Consider the following 12,533-nt stretch of genomic DNA (forward strand, 5'->3'; position numbering starts at 1 on the left):
CAGCTATGAAAGAGATTTTCCCTGCACTACCTACTTTTGTCTCCAGGAGGGCACCCACCCTTCAAAACAGACTAATGCGTAGCCATTTGCCACCAAAAACCTCTTGGCTTCAAAAAACAATCGGCAACTTTCCCTGTGGTCACTGTACACATTGTACCAATATTCCTAAAACAATTAGATTCACTGATGTGTTTACGAATCACATTTACATAATTAACCACTTTGCAAATTGTAACACGTCTTTTGTTGTTTATCGTCTGGAATGTCCTTGTGGGTGCTTCTATGTGGGGAGAACAAAACGAAAATTCAAAGATAGATTGGGAGAACGATACGATACGATACGATAATACGATACGATGATACTTTATTGTCAGTTTGCACTGAAATTTGTCTTGCGACCCAGAAACAGCCATGTATGCAACATATAACAGTACACACATTTGACATGACACAAGAAAACAACAAAATACAAATACATACATAAAGACATGCAAAGACAAGAGCAATGTCCACCACTCAGCCTACCCCTGGCTTATAACTCCTGATTAAGCCTCAATGTCGTCTGATGGACAAAGGACCTCTTCAGTTTGACCTTATTGTATGTAGGAACACTGTATCTCCTTCCTGAAGGCAGCAACCTATATTCTCCATACAAAGCATGGCTAGTGTTTGAAGTGATATTCCTTGCCAACCTTATCATACTGTTAACATAAATTAAGTTAGAACATAAAACAGCAATTCGCACAAACAATCCCAATGGACCCTTCGCTAAGCCCCACCCACTCCACTCTGTGACTGGTGGTGCGGAGTTAGTCACACCCAGGCCTGGCAGCGCCTGGCAAACTTGACTTCTCACCCATTGACTTGCATGTTAAATGACGGCTTTTCCCCTTAAAAATAATCGATCATTTCAGCAGCAAGAGCTTCAAAATGTCTTCTAAATCTAGTCAACAAAGCCTGCAGTAGGCTATGCACTGGACAAATGTGCATGACATTATTTCAATGAACTAAAAACACGGGAAATGTTAGAGGGAGTAATAGCCATGGATACACGACGGTCGACTGTCTCGACCGTCATGGATGAACTTCAACCTTGTGTTTGCACTTTCTCCATTTACATCTACAGAAACGTTCATATTTCAAATATAAAGTGCTTATCCCATGGCCACGGATGTTACATTTATGTACGGGTTCTCAAAAGTATCCGTATTGTTCAATAAAAAGCATTTTAATCTGATCGGTGGCCATTTTCTCCATATGCGTTCAACTAAGCGACCCTATCGGTTGGTAGGTGTTTTGCACTCTGATACATTATAACTATGAGAAAATGGCCACCGATCGGATTAAAATGCTTTTTATTGAACAACACAGAATATACGGGTACTTTTGAGAGTCCCGTGCATAATTGTAACATCCGTGGCCATAGCATAAGCAATTTATATTTGAAATCTGAACGTTTATATAGATGTACGGACCGTAAATGGAGAAAGTGCAAACACCAGGTTGAAGTTGATCAATGACTGTAACAGGAATTTTCATGTACCGCAGGGTAAGAGTAGCAGTTAATAAATAGACGAACAAATGAATGAATATACTTTAACGTGCGGAATTCGAAACAGGCAGCGCTGGGATTCTGAATTGTGTTACGATTACGGTGATTAGTATCATTGACACCACCTGGGCGAGTGAGTCGTGTAATACTTTCCCAACGTTAAACTGTGTTCAACAACACAGGCACAGCCATAGCCTTCCAGTTTAAGCGCCGATTTCAGCTTGGGAAAAGAACCCTCCAGTTGTGGGTAAGTGGAATCTGTTGCTTGTTCATAGTCACCATTGCGTTATCGTGGTATTCCTGTCCTGCTATTATGTTGCAAATGATTGTGTGTGTGTGTGTGTGTGTGTGTGTGTGTGTGTGTGTGTGTGTGTGTGTGTGTGTGTGTGTGTGTGTGTGTGTGTGTGTGTGTGTGTGTGTGTGTGTGCGGGCGAAATAACATTGACAGCTATGGCAGGTGACGAAAGTTTGCCAGACCTGTGCCAGGCTAACAACGGTTGCTAAGCTGGCACTGGACAATCGCTTTTGGGGTGGGGTTTAGCGAAGGGTCCATTATGTGATGGCTGTGCATTACCATGAAAAAGGCCATGGCAGCCCCTCCTCTCTAAAAGCTACAGCTATTGAAGTCATCCCCACTGACAGTAGAGGAGGCGACAGACTCAAAAGGTTACTCCAAAGAGAAACCTTTTGGATCGTCACCTTAAAAGCCACACACTTTCCAGGTTTAAATGACGAGGTTGATTACTTGCCGTTTCTCTGATGTTTGTTATGTTTACTGATCATGTTTGGGTTTACAGTGTAAACATTTAATACACTGTGTTTATATTTACTCTGTTTTCCCAGTATGTTATTTTATAGATTATTTTGGTGTCTGTCACTCTGGGTGTTGTGTTTTTTTGATTTTATTTTATTTTCATCTATTGGGGCAATTGTGCTCATTTGAATTGTCATTTAAATATACTAATGACGTAATAACGCATTAACATGATTGATTGAAACATCATCCACGGCTGTATTTAAGTGACTGATTAGCCAGAATGCCAGATAGACCCTGACGAAGACCTTTTAGGTCGAAACGCGTTGGTCACATTCAATTGCCTTGCTCTTAATAAATCTATACCATTTTTCACATGAGACAGAGTGCCTTGGAATTATTTTCTTTTTAAGTCTGCATTTCACACTTTTTTGGCAAGCAGTACTTCTTTGGAAATCCTTTTTGTTCAAGCTGACAAAGGATCAGTAAAGAAAAAGTTGTTCTTTTGATCAGGCAGGTTAGGCATGCTAAGCTAAGTGTTGATTAAACTTTCTACCTAGGCTGCATTTTTATCTTATTTTGTTATCCTAATTAGCCTAATATTATTTCATTATTTTATTTATTTTATTTATTATTAGGGTATTATTTTGTTTTGTTATTATTGTCTCCGCCAGGCCGAAAGGCATGGCGAGAGAGTATGTTTTGCACCCCGTCCGTCCGTGTGTCTGTGTGTGTGTCCGTGTGTGTCCGTGTGTCCATCTGTCTGTGAGCTGCTAATCTCCGGCACCGTTGGCCCGGTTGCTGCGTAACTGTGCACACACACTCCCTGGATGTCAATTCAGAACCTTTGGCCCAAGTTTTTGACATGGGCCTGTTATAGCGCCACCAGGAGGCCGATTTGTGCAAAACCCATTTTTTTATATTACTCCTACAGATTTTATCCAAACATAACGCAAATCAGTACACAGTATCTCTATAGTCATGTGATCAACACGGATCTGTCTGATTTTCCATATTCCATCTTGATTGGCTAAAGTTGCCTTCCAAAGTTTGCAGGATTGGCCCGATTTGAACAAAATGCCTCAAATCATGAACGCAGCTTGCGATTTCCGTGACATTTCACACACACATTCCCACTAAGCAGAGAAAGAAATGGCACTTGAACATTTTCACATCAGCCACATGGTGGCGCTATAACAGGCCGATTTGCGTTTCTAACTATAACTGCACCGATCTGCGTGAAACTTTGCACACACACTCATTGGGAAATATTGTTGAAACATACAAAGAAACCTGTGGGTCTGGCCCGTGAGAGGGAGACCTTGACTTCGTGTGGCCTGCCCCCTGAGGTGGTGACTACCATCCAGGGCGCGAGGGCCGTTTCCACGAGGGCTGCGCCATCGATAGATGGAACATGTTCGTGTCTTGGTGTCTGGAACTATCACCGCCAGTGGTGGTTTTCCAGGCCCCGGTACGCAGCATCCTCGTCTTCCTGCATGGCAGGTTGAGTCAGGGTCTGGTTTTCTCGACGGTTAAGGGGTACCAGGCGGCCATTTCCGCTTGTCACGAAGGTTTCGATGGCTTGACGGTTGGCCGACATCCTCTGGTGCGTCGTTTTTTGAAAGGCGGGCCAGACCGGTTACCGGTTACTAGGCCTCTTTTCCCGGCCTGGGACCTGGCGGTGGTACTGGGGGCCCTTTGCCGTCCACCGTTCGAGCCGTTTGAGTCTGTAGATCTGAAGATCGTCAGTTTCAAAACGGTCCTTTCGGTTGCTTTGTCTACAGCTAAACGGGTTAGTGACATGCATGCACTCTCAGTGAGTTCGGAATGCTTGAGGTTCTCGGGCAACAACAGAAGGGTTTTGTTTAAACCCAACTTGGCGTTTGCTCCCAAGAACGGGGTGGTGACCCAGGCCCCGTTTGAGCTGGTAGCTTTTCATCCACCTCCTTTCGTTTCAGCGGAGGATGAGCGGCTGCACTGTCTTTGCCCAGGGAGGGCTCTGCTGCCAGTGGACAGTGATCGGCCGGTTGTCGTCACAGTTTTTGTCTCCTTCGGACCATGTGGTCGTAGGAAGGCGGTGGCTAGGGCGACGCTTTCTAGATGGATCTTGGATGCCATTAGGCTGGCCTACGTCAGTGGTGGCGCTCCAGTTCCAGAAGGACTGAAGGCTCACTCTACTAGAGGCGTGGCTGCATCCTGGGCTCTCTCCAGGGGAGTTTCGGTCCAGGAGGTTTGCAAGGCTGCAAACTGGTCGTCTCCATCGACTTTTGCAGCTTCCTACAGCCTGGACGTGGCGGCGTCGTTAGTGGCGCACGCTGTCCTGGGCGTAGCGGCTGTCTCTAGCTAGAGTGGGGGAGGTTTGGACAGGTTTTGTTACCCTGTTTTCTCTCTCTCCTGCCTTCCTTCTCCTGAGTCCTGTCGGGACCACCTTGGTAGGGTCCCAGGGGAGGAGGCCCTGTTTCCTTGTGTTTCACTTTTGGGACAGACTTGTGTCTGTTCATTAGTTCAATAAGGAAGACTTAGTCTGTCAGGGTCTACCTTTCTTTCTATATCCCGCACCCCGGCCCGGAGGGCTGGGGCTCCCGTGAGGCCGGAGGTCACGCCCGTGGGGGCGGGGCCTTGCGGCAAGGGGGCGTGCGGGACTGGGAGGGTTTCCGTATGGCTATAAGCCCCAGGGGGGTTTATGAATCCCATAGCGAGTATGTTACGGAGAATTTGAGAAGAAACTCAAGGTTACGAATGTAACCCCGGTTTCTTTAGAATTGGGAGTAACATACTCACCTAACACCCCTCTTTGTGTGCATCTGCATGCAGAGAGCGGTTGTTAAAGAGGATGAGCCACGTCACGCGAGAGGCTTTAAGCCTCTTCCGGTCTACCGGACACGTGACATACCCTTCTCAGCCAATGAATGGCCCGGGAGTTTATGGTATGTAGCTCTGTTCAACGCCAGGAGGCGCTGATATCCCATAGTGAGTATGTTACTCCGAATTCTAAAGAAAACGGGGTTACATTCGTAACCTCGAGTTATGTGGTTATGAGTTGTGTTTGCTTTGCCTAATTGGTGTTTCTATTTGGCACCCGGGCACCTGGGCCTGGGTGCTCACGCCCCTATAAAAAGCCTTAAAAAGTGTTTGACTGTACTTGTGCTGTTTTTACATTTCTGTCTAATAAAATATTCAATCAATCAAAAGGTTTGGTGAACATATCCCTGATCACCTTTAAATGTATAACCTTTTAATATTTTATAAAGACATAAAACCATCATCATCATCTTAAATAATTCAAATGTGAATGCATTTATTGTGTCTATCAGTTAAGGTTCACACAGATAAGTGATACTTTGTGTCTTCAGGTCCAGGTTTACATTTGAAGTTAAAAGGTAAATCCTTTGAACTGTCACTGTTCATAGACATGCAGCTGGATAATCAGAGAAATGTTCACCAATAAAGAAAGAAAGAAAACAAAACAGAAAGAGAGCCAACGTTACCGTGTGGATAAGATCTTCGTCACATTGCAGTGTCCGCATCTTAAAGCCTCAGCAGTGTTCCTGGAGTAACAGCCTTTACATCTCCAGTCTTCATCATCAGTGGTTGGTTTTGCTGGTCTTTTCATCAAACACAACAAGAGTCAAGTTAGTTGTGTATTAAATCTGTGTTTATTCATTCACATCCTGCATTCATAATAACTTATCGATAGCTAAAGAATGTTTTCATTTGAATAAGTTGCACTTATGAGATGACATTGTCATGTTATAGTGCTGTGTATATTGTGGAGGATTCACATACTGTGTGTGTGAAGGTCCAGGTTCATTAGTGAAGTCAGGAGGTTTTCCGCTTTGACACACATGTAAATGGTAGGCTGGGACCAGACAAATCTGTCAGTGCAAAAAGAAAAATTGCCCTTGGTGATTTGGGTCTGGCAACGCTCCATTGTGAAACCATTTCCTGCTCCCGAAGTCTGGGGTGACCAATCAGGGCCCAGTATTCAAATATGGGAGACTGTAATTGGCAGTTGTTTGTAGGTCTAACCAATTGCGTCCAGAGCCATTGTTTTGATCCCACCCCTTGGGAAAAAAAACCTTCCTCATAGAAGCACCAGACTCATATCCACGCAGTGATATAGTCTGGCTACGCAAGGCTATGTAAATGGCATTCAGCCTAAACAAAGCCACACAGAAAAGCACTAACCCCTAATAATATTTCAGAATATTAATTTTCCACAGGTATGTTCAAATCAGAGGATCATGACTCAGTATTAAGCCAATATTTCAAGGTGAAAACAGAGAACAGCTGTCTGCCAGGGTGAGAAGAGAAAAAGGAATGTATTATTTATACTGTATATTATTTCATTTATCCTCCTATAATTTGACAAACCTCTGAGAGCAAAAATGTGGGCCCGGTTCTCCTCAGTGGCTGGAGCAATTGATCTGAATTTGCACACAGCCATTGACCATTACCATCTGAACTCAACTGCGAAGCCCTTTTTTCTATTTCATCAAATCTCGCGACAGGACGTGCAATAACCCCACGTTTGCACTACTTTCGCCTGCGCACTTCACCAGGTATGGTATAGTTATTTTAATATCTTAGGAATTCATGCTGCTGACTTGTGTCTACTGTCTCAACAGTTATTCTGCATGCTTATGTATTGTCCAGAAGGAGTTGGCCCCATTATGGAAAGTGTTCATGCCCATCTGAGATATGAAGTGGTCCTTGACGAGACAGCAGGTGTTTTCAGTCTCCTCCACTAAGTCATGATTAGGTATTTATGTTTTAATGGTGCAGTTTGGTAGGGTTTTATTACATACTATAATACTTTTTCCAGATTATTTTGAATCCTGACAAATATCCTATATTATATGTTTTACATTATATGTAAAATACTAAAGTTAAGGCTTGAATTATTTGTAATAACAATTGTAAAACTATAATCACCTTGTCATCAAGAATGTTGATCTGTGACCTGCTTCCACTTCAGAATAGACAGTTTTTTAATTTCTACAGATTATGGAAAGTGTTCATGCCCATCTGAGATATGAAGTGGTCCTTGACGAGACAGCAGGTGTTTTCAGTCTCCTCCACTAAGTCATGATTAGGTATTTATTTTTTAATGATGCAGTTTGGTAGGGTTTTATTACATACTATAATACTTTTTCCAGATTATTTTGAATCCTGACAAATATCCTATATTATATGTTTTACATTATATGTAAAATACTAAAGTTAAGGCTTGAATTATTTGTAATAACAATTGTAAAACTATAATCACCTTGTCATCAAGAGATGTTGATCTGTGACCTGTGGACTGCTTCCACTTCAGAATAGACAGTTTTTTAATTTTTACACAGACAGCCGCTTCGCCCAGGACAGCGTGCACCACTAACGACGCCGCCACGTCCAGGCTGTAGGAAGCCGCAAAAGTCGATGGAGACGACCAGTTTGCAGCCTTGCAAACCTCCTGGACCGAAACCCCCCTGGAGAGAGCCCAGGATGCAGCCACGCCTCTAGTAGAGTGAGCCTTCAGTCCTTCTGGAACTGGAGCGCCACCACTGACGTAGGCCAGCCTAATGGCATCCAAGATCCATCTAGAAAGCGTCGCCCTAGCCACCGCCTTCCTCCGACCACATGGTCCGAAGGAGACAAAAACTGTGACGACAACCGGCCGATCACTGTCCACTGGCAGCAGAGCCCTCCCTGGGCAAAGACAGTGCAGCCGCTCATCCTCCGCTGAAACGAAAGGAGGTGGATGAAAAGCTACGAGCTCAAACGGGGCCTGGGTCACCACCCCGGCACCCCGTTCTTGGGAGCAAATGCCAAGTTGGGTTTAAACAAAACCCTTCTGTTGTTGCCCGAGAACCTCAAGCATTCCGAACTCACTGAGAGTGCATGCATGTCACTAACCCGTTTAGTGACATCCTTTATGCAAATACCATAACCATAACATCTAAGCCTTTATGTACAGACCCTAACCACAATATCTAAGCCTTTATGCACAGACCCTAACCACAACATCTAAGCCTTTATGTACAGACCCTAACCTCAGAATCCTAGGTAGCATGTTTGTCTGTTCGTCCCACAGACACTCAACGATGCTCTACTGTACAAGCAGAAGTAGTAATTGTTGTGTAAACATATACATACTGTATTGACAAATAAAATCAAACAACATTTTAAACATTTTTGTCAAAAATATTGACCAATAAAATCAAAGAACATTTTAAAGATTCTACCCATTATGGAAAGTGTTCATGCCCATCTGAGATATGAAGTGGTCCTTGACGAGACAGCAGGTGTTTTCAGTCTCCTCCACTAAGTCATGATTAGGTATTTATTTTTTAATGGTGCAGTTTGGTAGGGTTTTATTACATACTATAATACTTTTTCCAGATTATTTTGAATCCTGACAAATATCCTATATTATATGTTTTACATTATATGTAAAATACTAAAGTTAAGGCTTGAATTATTTGTAATAACAATTGTAAAACTATAATCACCTTGTCATCAAGAGATGTTGATCTGTGACCTGTGGACTGCTTCCACTTCAGAATAGACATTTTTTTAATTTCTACAGAAGAACAACAAACAAACAAACAAACAAACAAACAAACAAACAAACAAACAAACATACATTTCACATAGAGAGTATAAGACATTGTTTTATGACTGTACATAAATATCACTGTAAACTCAATTAACCATATTCACACAGCGGCCATTTTGTGTTTGTGGCTAGAACCTTACCCATCTTCACCTGACTCTTCTTCGCCAGCTCAGACTTCTTCTCATACATCAGGTTCCAGTATTCATCCTGTATTTGTCACATCAACAGACAATGACAGAGTGAAGCTACATCAAGTGTTAACACACTGTTCCTTAACCAGAGCTGCCAACTCTCATTCAATGAGTGTGAGACACCCTCTTCACATGCACTCACGCCACACATCATAGTTATCACGCTGTCAAATCCCCCAAGTGGAAAACTGCATTAACTCATGCACCACTGAGACATCCACTTCTGCCGGTATTTGAGCAATAAAGTGAATTACATTTTTGTATCTGAAGTAGCCGAGGTGGACAGAGTACTCGACCCCAGTACTTAAATGTACTCCACTACAAGTAAAAGTAGCTCAGTCAAAATGTTACTCAAGTAAGAGTAGAAAAGTACTTGCTTTTAAAAATACTTCAGTGCAGATACTAGCGTTGTTGCTGCTCTTACCACCATTATTATAAAGATTTTTGGTTGTGGCACTAATAATTTATGCCTGGGATTCCTAAATCCTGTGTTGAGGGTCACACAAGGAAGAAAATGCACTCTAGAAAGTTGAAACTAAATAAGTTCAGAACCAACCAATTACTTAAATATTTGGTTGTTACAGTCTGCTTGAAAATCTATATAACAGCAGCCAGAGGTACATACTGAAACTCAAAATAATAAGTCCAGAATCAACAATTTACTTACTGTGTTTGTTACATTCAGCTTGAACAGTAATGCAAATATTATAACAGCAGCCAGTGTGGGACATTGATACTAAAAATAATTTAAGAACCAACAATTTGGATGTTACAGTCTGTTTGAACCCTAATGCAGATTTATGACTGCACTGCAGCCAGTTGTATATAAGCTTGATTTATACTTTGCGTGTCGAAAATAGCAGATCTACAAGCTCACAATGCCTTACATCCGCGACACGTTGTGAGCTTGTAGATCTGCTATTTTCGGTGCACGACACCATCATACAACGAAGTATACATTCGGCGGTGTTCACTCTCCATTCCGACATCTCACCACTCCGACTAGTGGCTTCCGCGTGCGGTTAGGGTTAGGGTTAGGGTTAGGTATAGGGTTCGTCAACGTCGGAAAGGCGACATGTCGGAAAGGAGAAATGCACCCACATTCGGCTGCTACACGCGCAGTACCGGTGTCGGGTTACTATAGCAACGTGACAGCGCACTGTCAATGAACAGAGATGAGACCCATCCAACTTTTCTTTTTTTACAGACAGTGGCCCCGATTCACTAAGCAATTTACGACCATATTTTGTACTTACCGGCATTTAAGACAATTCCTACACTAGCAGTCAAATTGATTAATGTTTTTTTGTCTGTGTTTTGAGCGTAAGGTGCGCACGTTCTCAAGTCAGCCCCGAGGCTGTCTTACCAGGGAACAAATGTGCGTATGTCTTTAGAATGCTTTATTCTTCATTCCCAAATCAATTACAACAGTGCCAAACCTCAAATAAAATATATATGTGCCCAACATTTGTCAACACATATATATATAAAAATAATAAAAAATATCAAATGATGTATTGCTTGTAGCCTATGCATATAGACATGATGTAGATTACACCGCTTTTTATTTATTTTCTAGGCTATCAGTTGCATTTAGAGCTGAATTATTAGGTCCCTCAGTGTGTTTGCCAGCAGGCCATCTCAGCCAAAGTGTCACGTAATAATGAAAATAGGCTATCATGCCTTAATGAAACTGCAGAGGGACTGACTTGCATCTCCAGTGTCCGTGCCGTGGTATTAATTTATAATAGCCTACTGTAGGCTACTGAATATTGATCACATGAACACCACACAGAACAGCCTAATAAATCTTACCATTTGATGAGGAAACTATTAGTGGATGAAACAGTGGCGTCGTTGGGGGGGGGGGCACATGCATGTGTCCATTGCCTGGTGGGCTAAGCCCCCAATCTAGCAGAGACCTAGCGACGCCTCTGGGATGAAAGATGTGTCCAGAAGATCCATTACCCATTCCGACGTAGGACTGTGATATATTAATCAAAAAATAACTAATTTAATCAATAAGTAATCAATAAGCTCTGGTCCATAATCAGATAGCAGCGTTCCACTTGTATGCTGGATTTCATCATATTTTTATTAGGGCCGGGACTTTATCGCGTTAATTTCGATCAATTAATTACCAAAAAATTATCGCGTTAAAAAAATTAACGCATTTTAATCGCGCCTATTTTTTCACCGCGGAACGTTTCTCACTGGACGAGTTTCACACGGACCTATTATCCAGCGCACCAGGTTGGTGCGCTGGTATTATCGGTCCGCCTGAGAAGCTGTCTGAGAAGTGAGAACGACGTGGTTCTCACAACAACAGAGCAGCCACTGAATGAAGACGTGCCGCATAGCCTGCTTGATAATGTTGGCTGGGCAAATCAGAATCTGTAATGGGGGGGGGGGGGCGGCGGTGCGCTGGGGGGAAGGGGGGGGGGGGGGGGGCACGATGCGGTGCGGGTCACATGCGCGCGATTTTTTAAAAATAATTAATTAAACGACTATAAAACAACTAACAACAACACACTCTACCAGCCTCCAATGGTGGAAAATAGCAGATCTACAAGCTCACAATGCCTTGTACTTGTAGATCTGCTATTTTCACATGGTTACTGTATGTTTTATAATATTAATCGAAATCTACAAAGTAACTTGTAACTAAAGTTTTAAAATAAGTTTAAAAGTAAAATATTTGCCTCTGAGATATAGTGGAGTTACTGGAGTAGAAGTAAAAGTATTAAAAAATTGGAAATAGGCGTATTCGAGAGTCAAGTGCAAATACCTCAAAATTGTTCTTAAGTACAGTTCTTGAGTACATGTACTTAAAGACGTTTACCAAAATCCATTTGAAAACATTTTTTTTCATTGATCTCAGGTCAAATATTGATGTGCGATTAAAATGCGATTAATTTAGATTAATTAATTACAAAGCCTCTAATTAATTAGATTAATTTTTTTAATCGAGTCCCAGCCCTAATTTTTATGTTAACCACTTACTACTTTTTGCGCATTGAACCCTTTATTTGTGTGGCTACTTGGGAGTTGGGGAAGGCGGGAACATTCATGTTGTGTCTCAGGTACTCCTAGACTGGGGCATAACAGTGTCGGATCGTAAGCTTGTAGATCTGCTATTTTCACTACTTTTGAGTGACACTCTTGTATGATTACATGGGGCATTAAGTCATGGGGGGGGATTGAAACGTGGAGATACAAGGTTTCTGCCCGACAACAACGATAACCACATTAACCCTTTATACATAGTTGAACGGGGTCCCCCAGGGCTCTGAACTAGGCCAGATGCTTTATTCTCTCAACACCAAATCTGTTTGCCAAAATATTGTAAGCTTGTAGATCGGCTATTTTTGTCGAATGTTCACCTCAGAAAAAGTACGCTAGGGTTCATGTGGTTACCCGGCATCCCTATTT

General features: G+C 42.5%; 1 protein-coding gene across 1 annotated transcript in view; it reads right to left on the bottom strand.

Moving 5' to 3' along the window:
* Positions 1-9,119, bottom strand: part of LOC311050651 (uncharacterized protein) — a gene marked incomplete at its 3' end in the record, with an annotated part of 141,064 nt that extends 131,945 nt beyond the window's left edge. The window contains exon 1 of the mRNA XM_084064737.1: positions 9,051-9,119. Coding sequence (XP_083920863.1) covers positions 9,051-9,099 — 49 coding nt within the window. The 5' untranslated portion in view covers positions 9,100-9,119. The remainder of the gene's footprint in view (positions 1-9,050) is intronic.
* Positions 9,120-12,533: the final 3,414 nt, after the last annotated feature.

Source organism: Gymnoscopelus microlampas (genome assembly GCF_963454915.1).
Source record: "Gymnoscopelus microlampas genome assembly, chromosome: 8".
Lineage (NCBI taxonomy): Eukaryota > Metazoa > Chordata > Actinopteri > Myctophiformes > Myctophidae > Gymnoscopelus > Gymnoscopelus microlampas.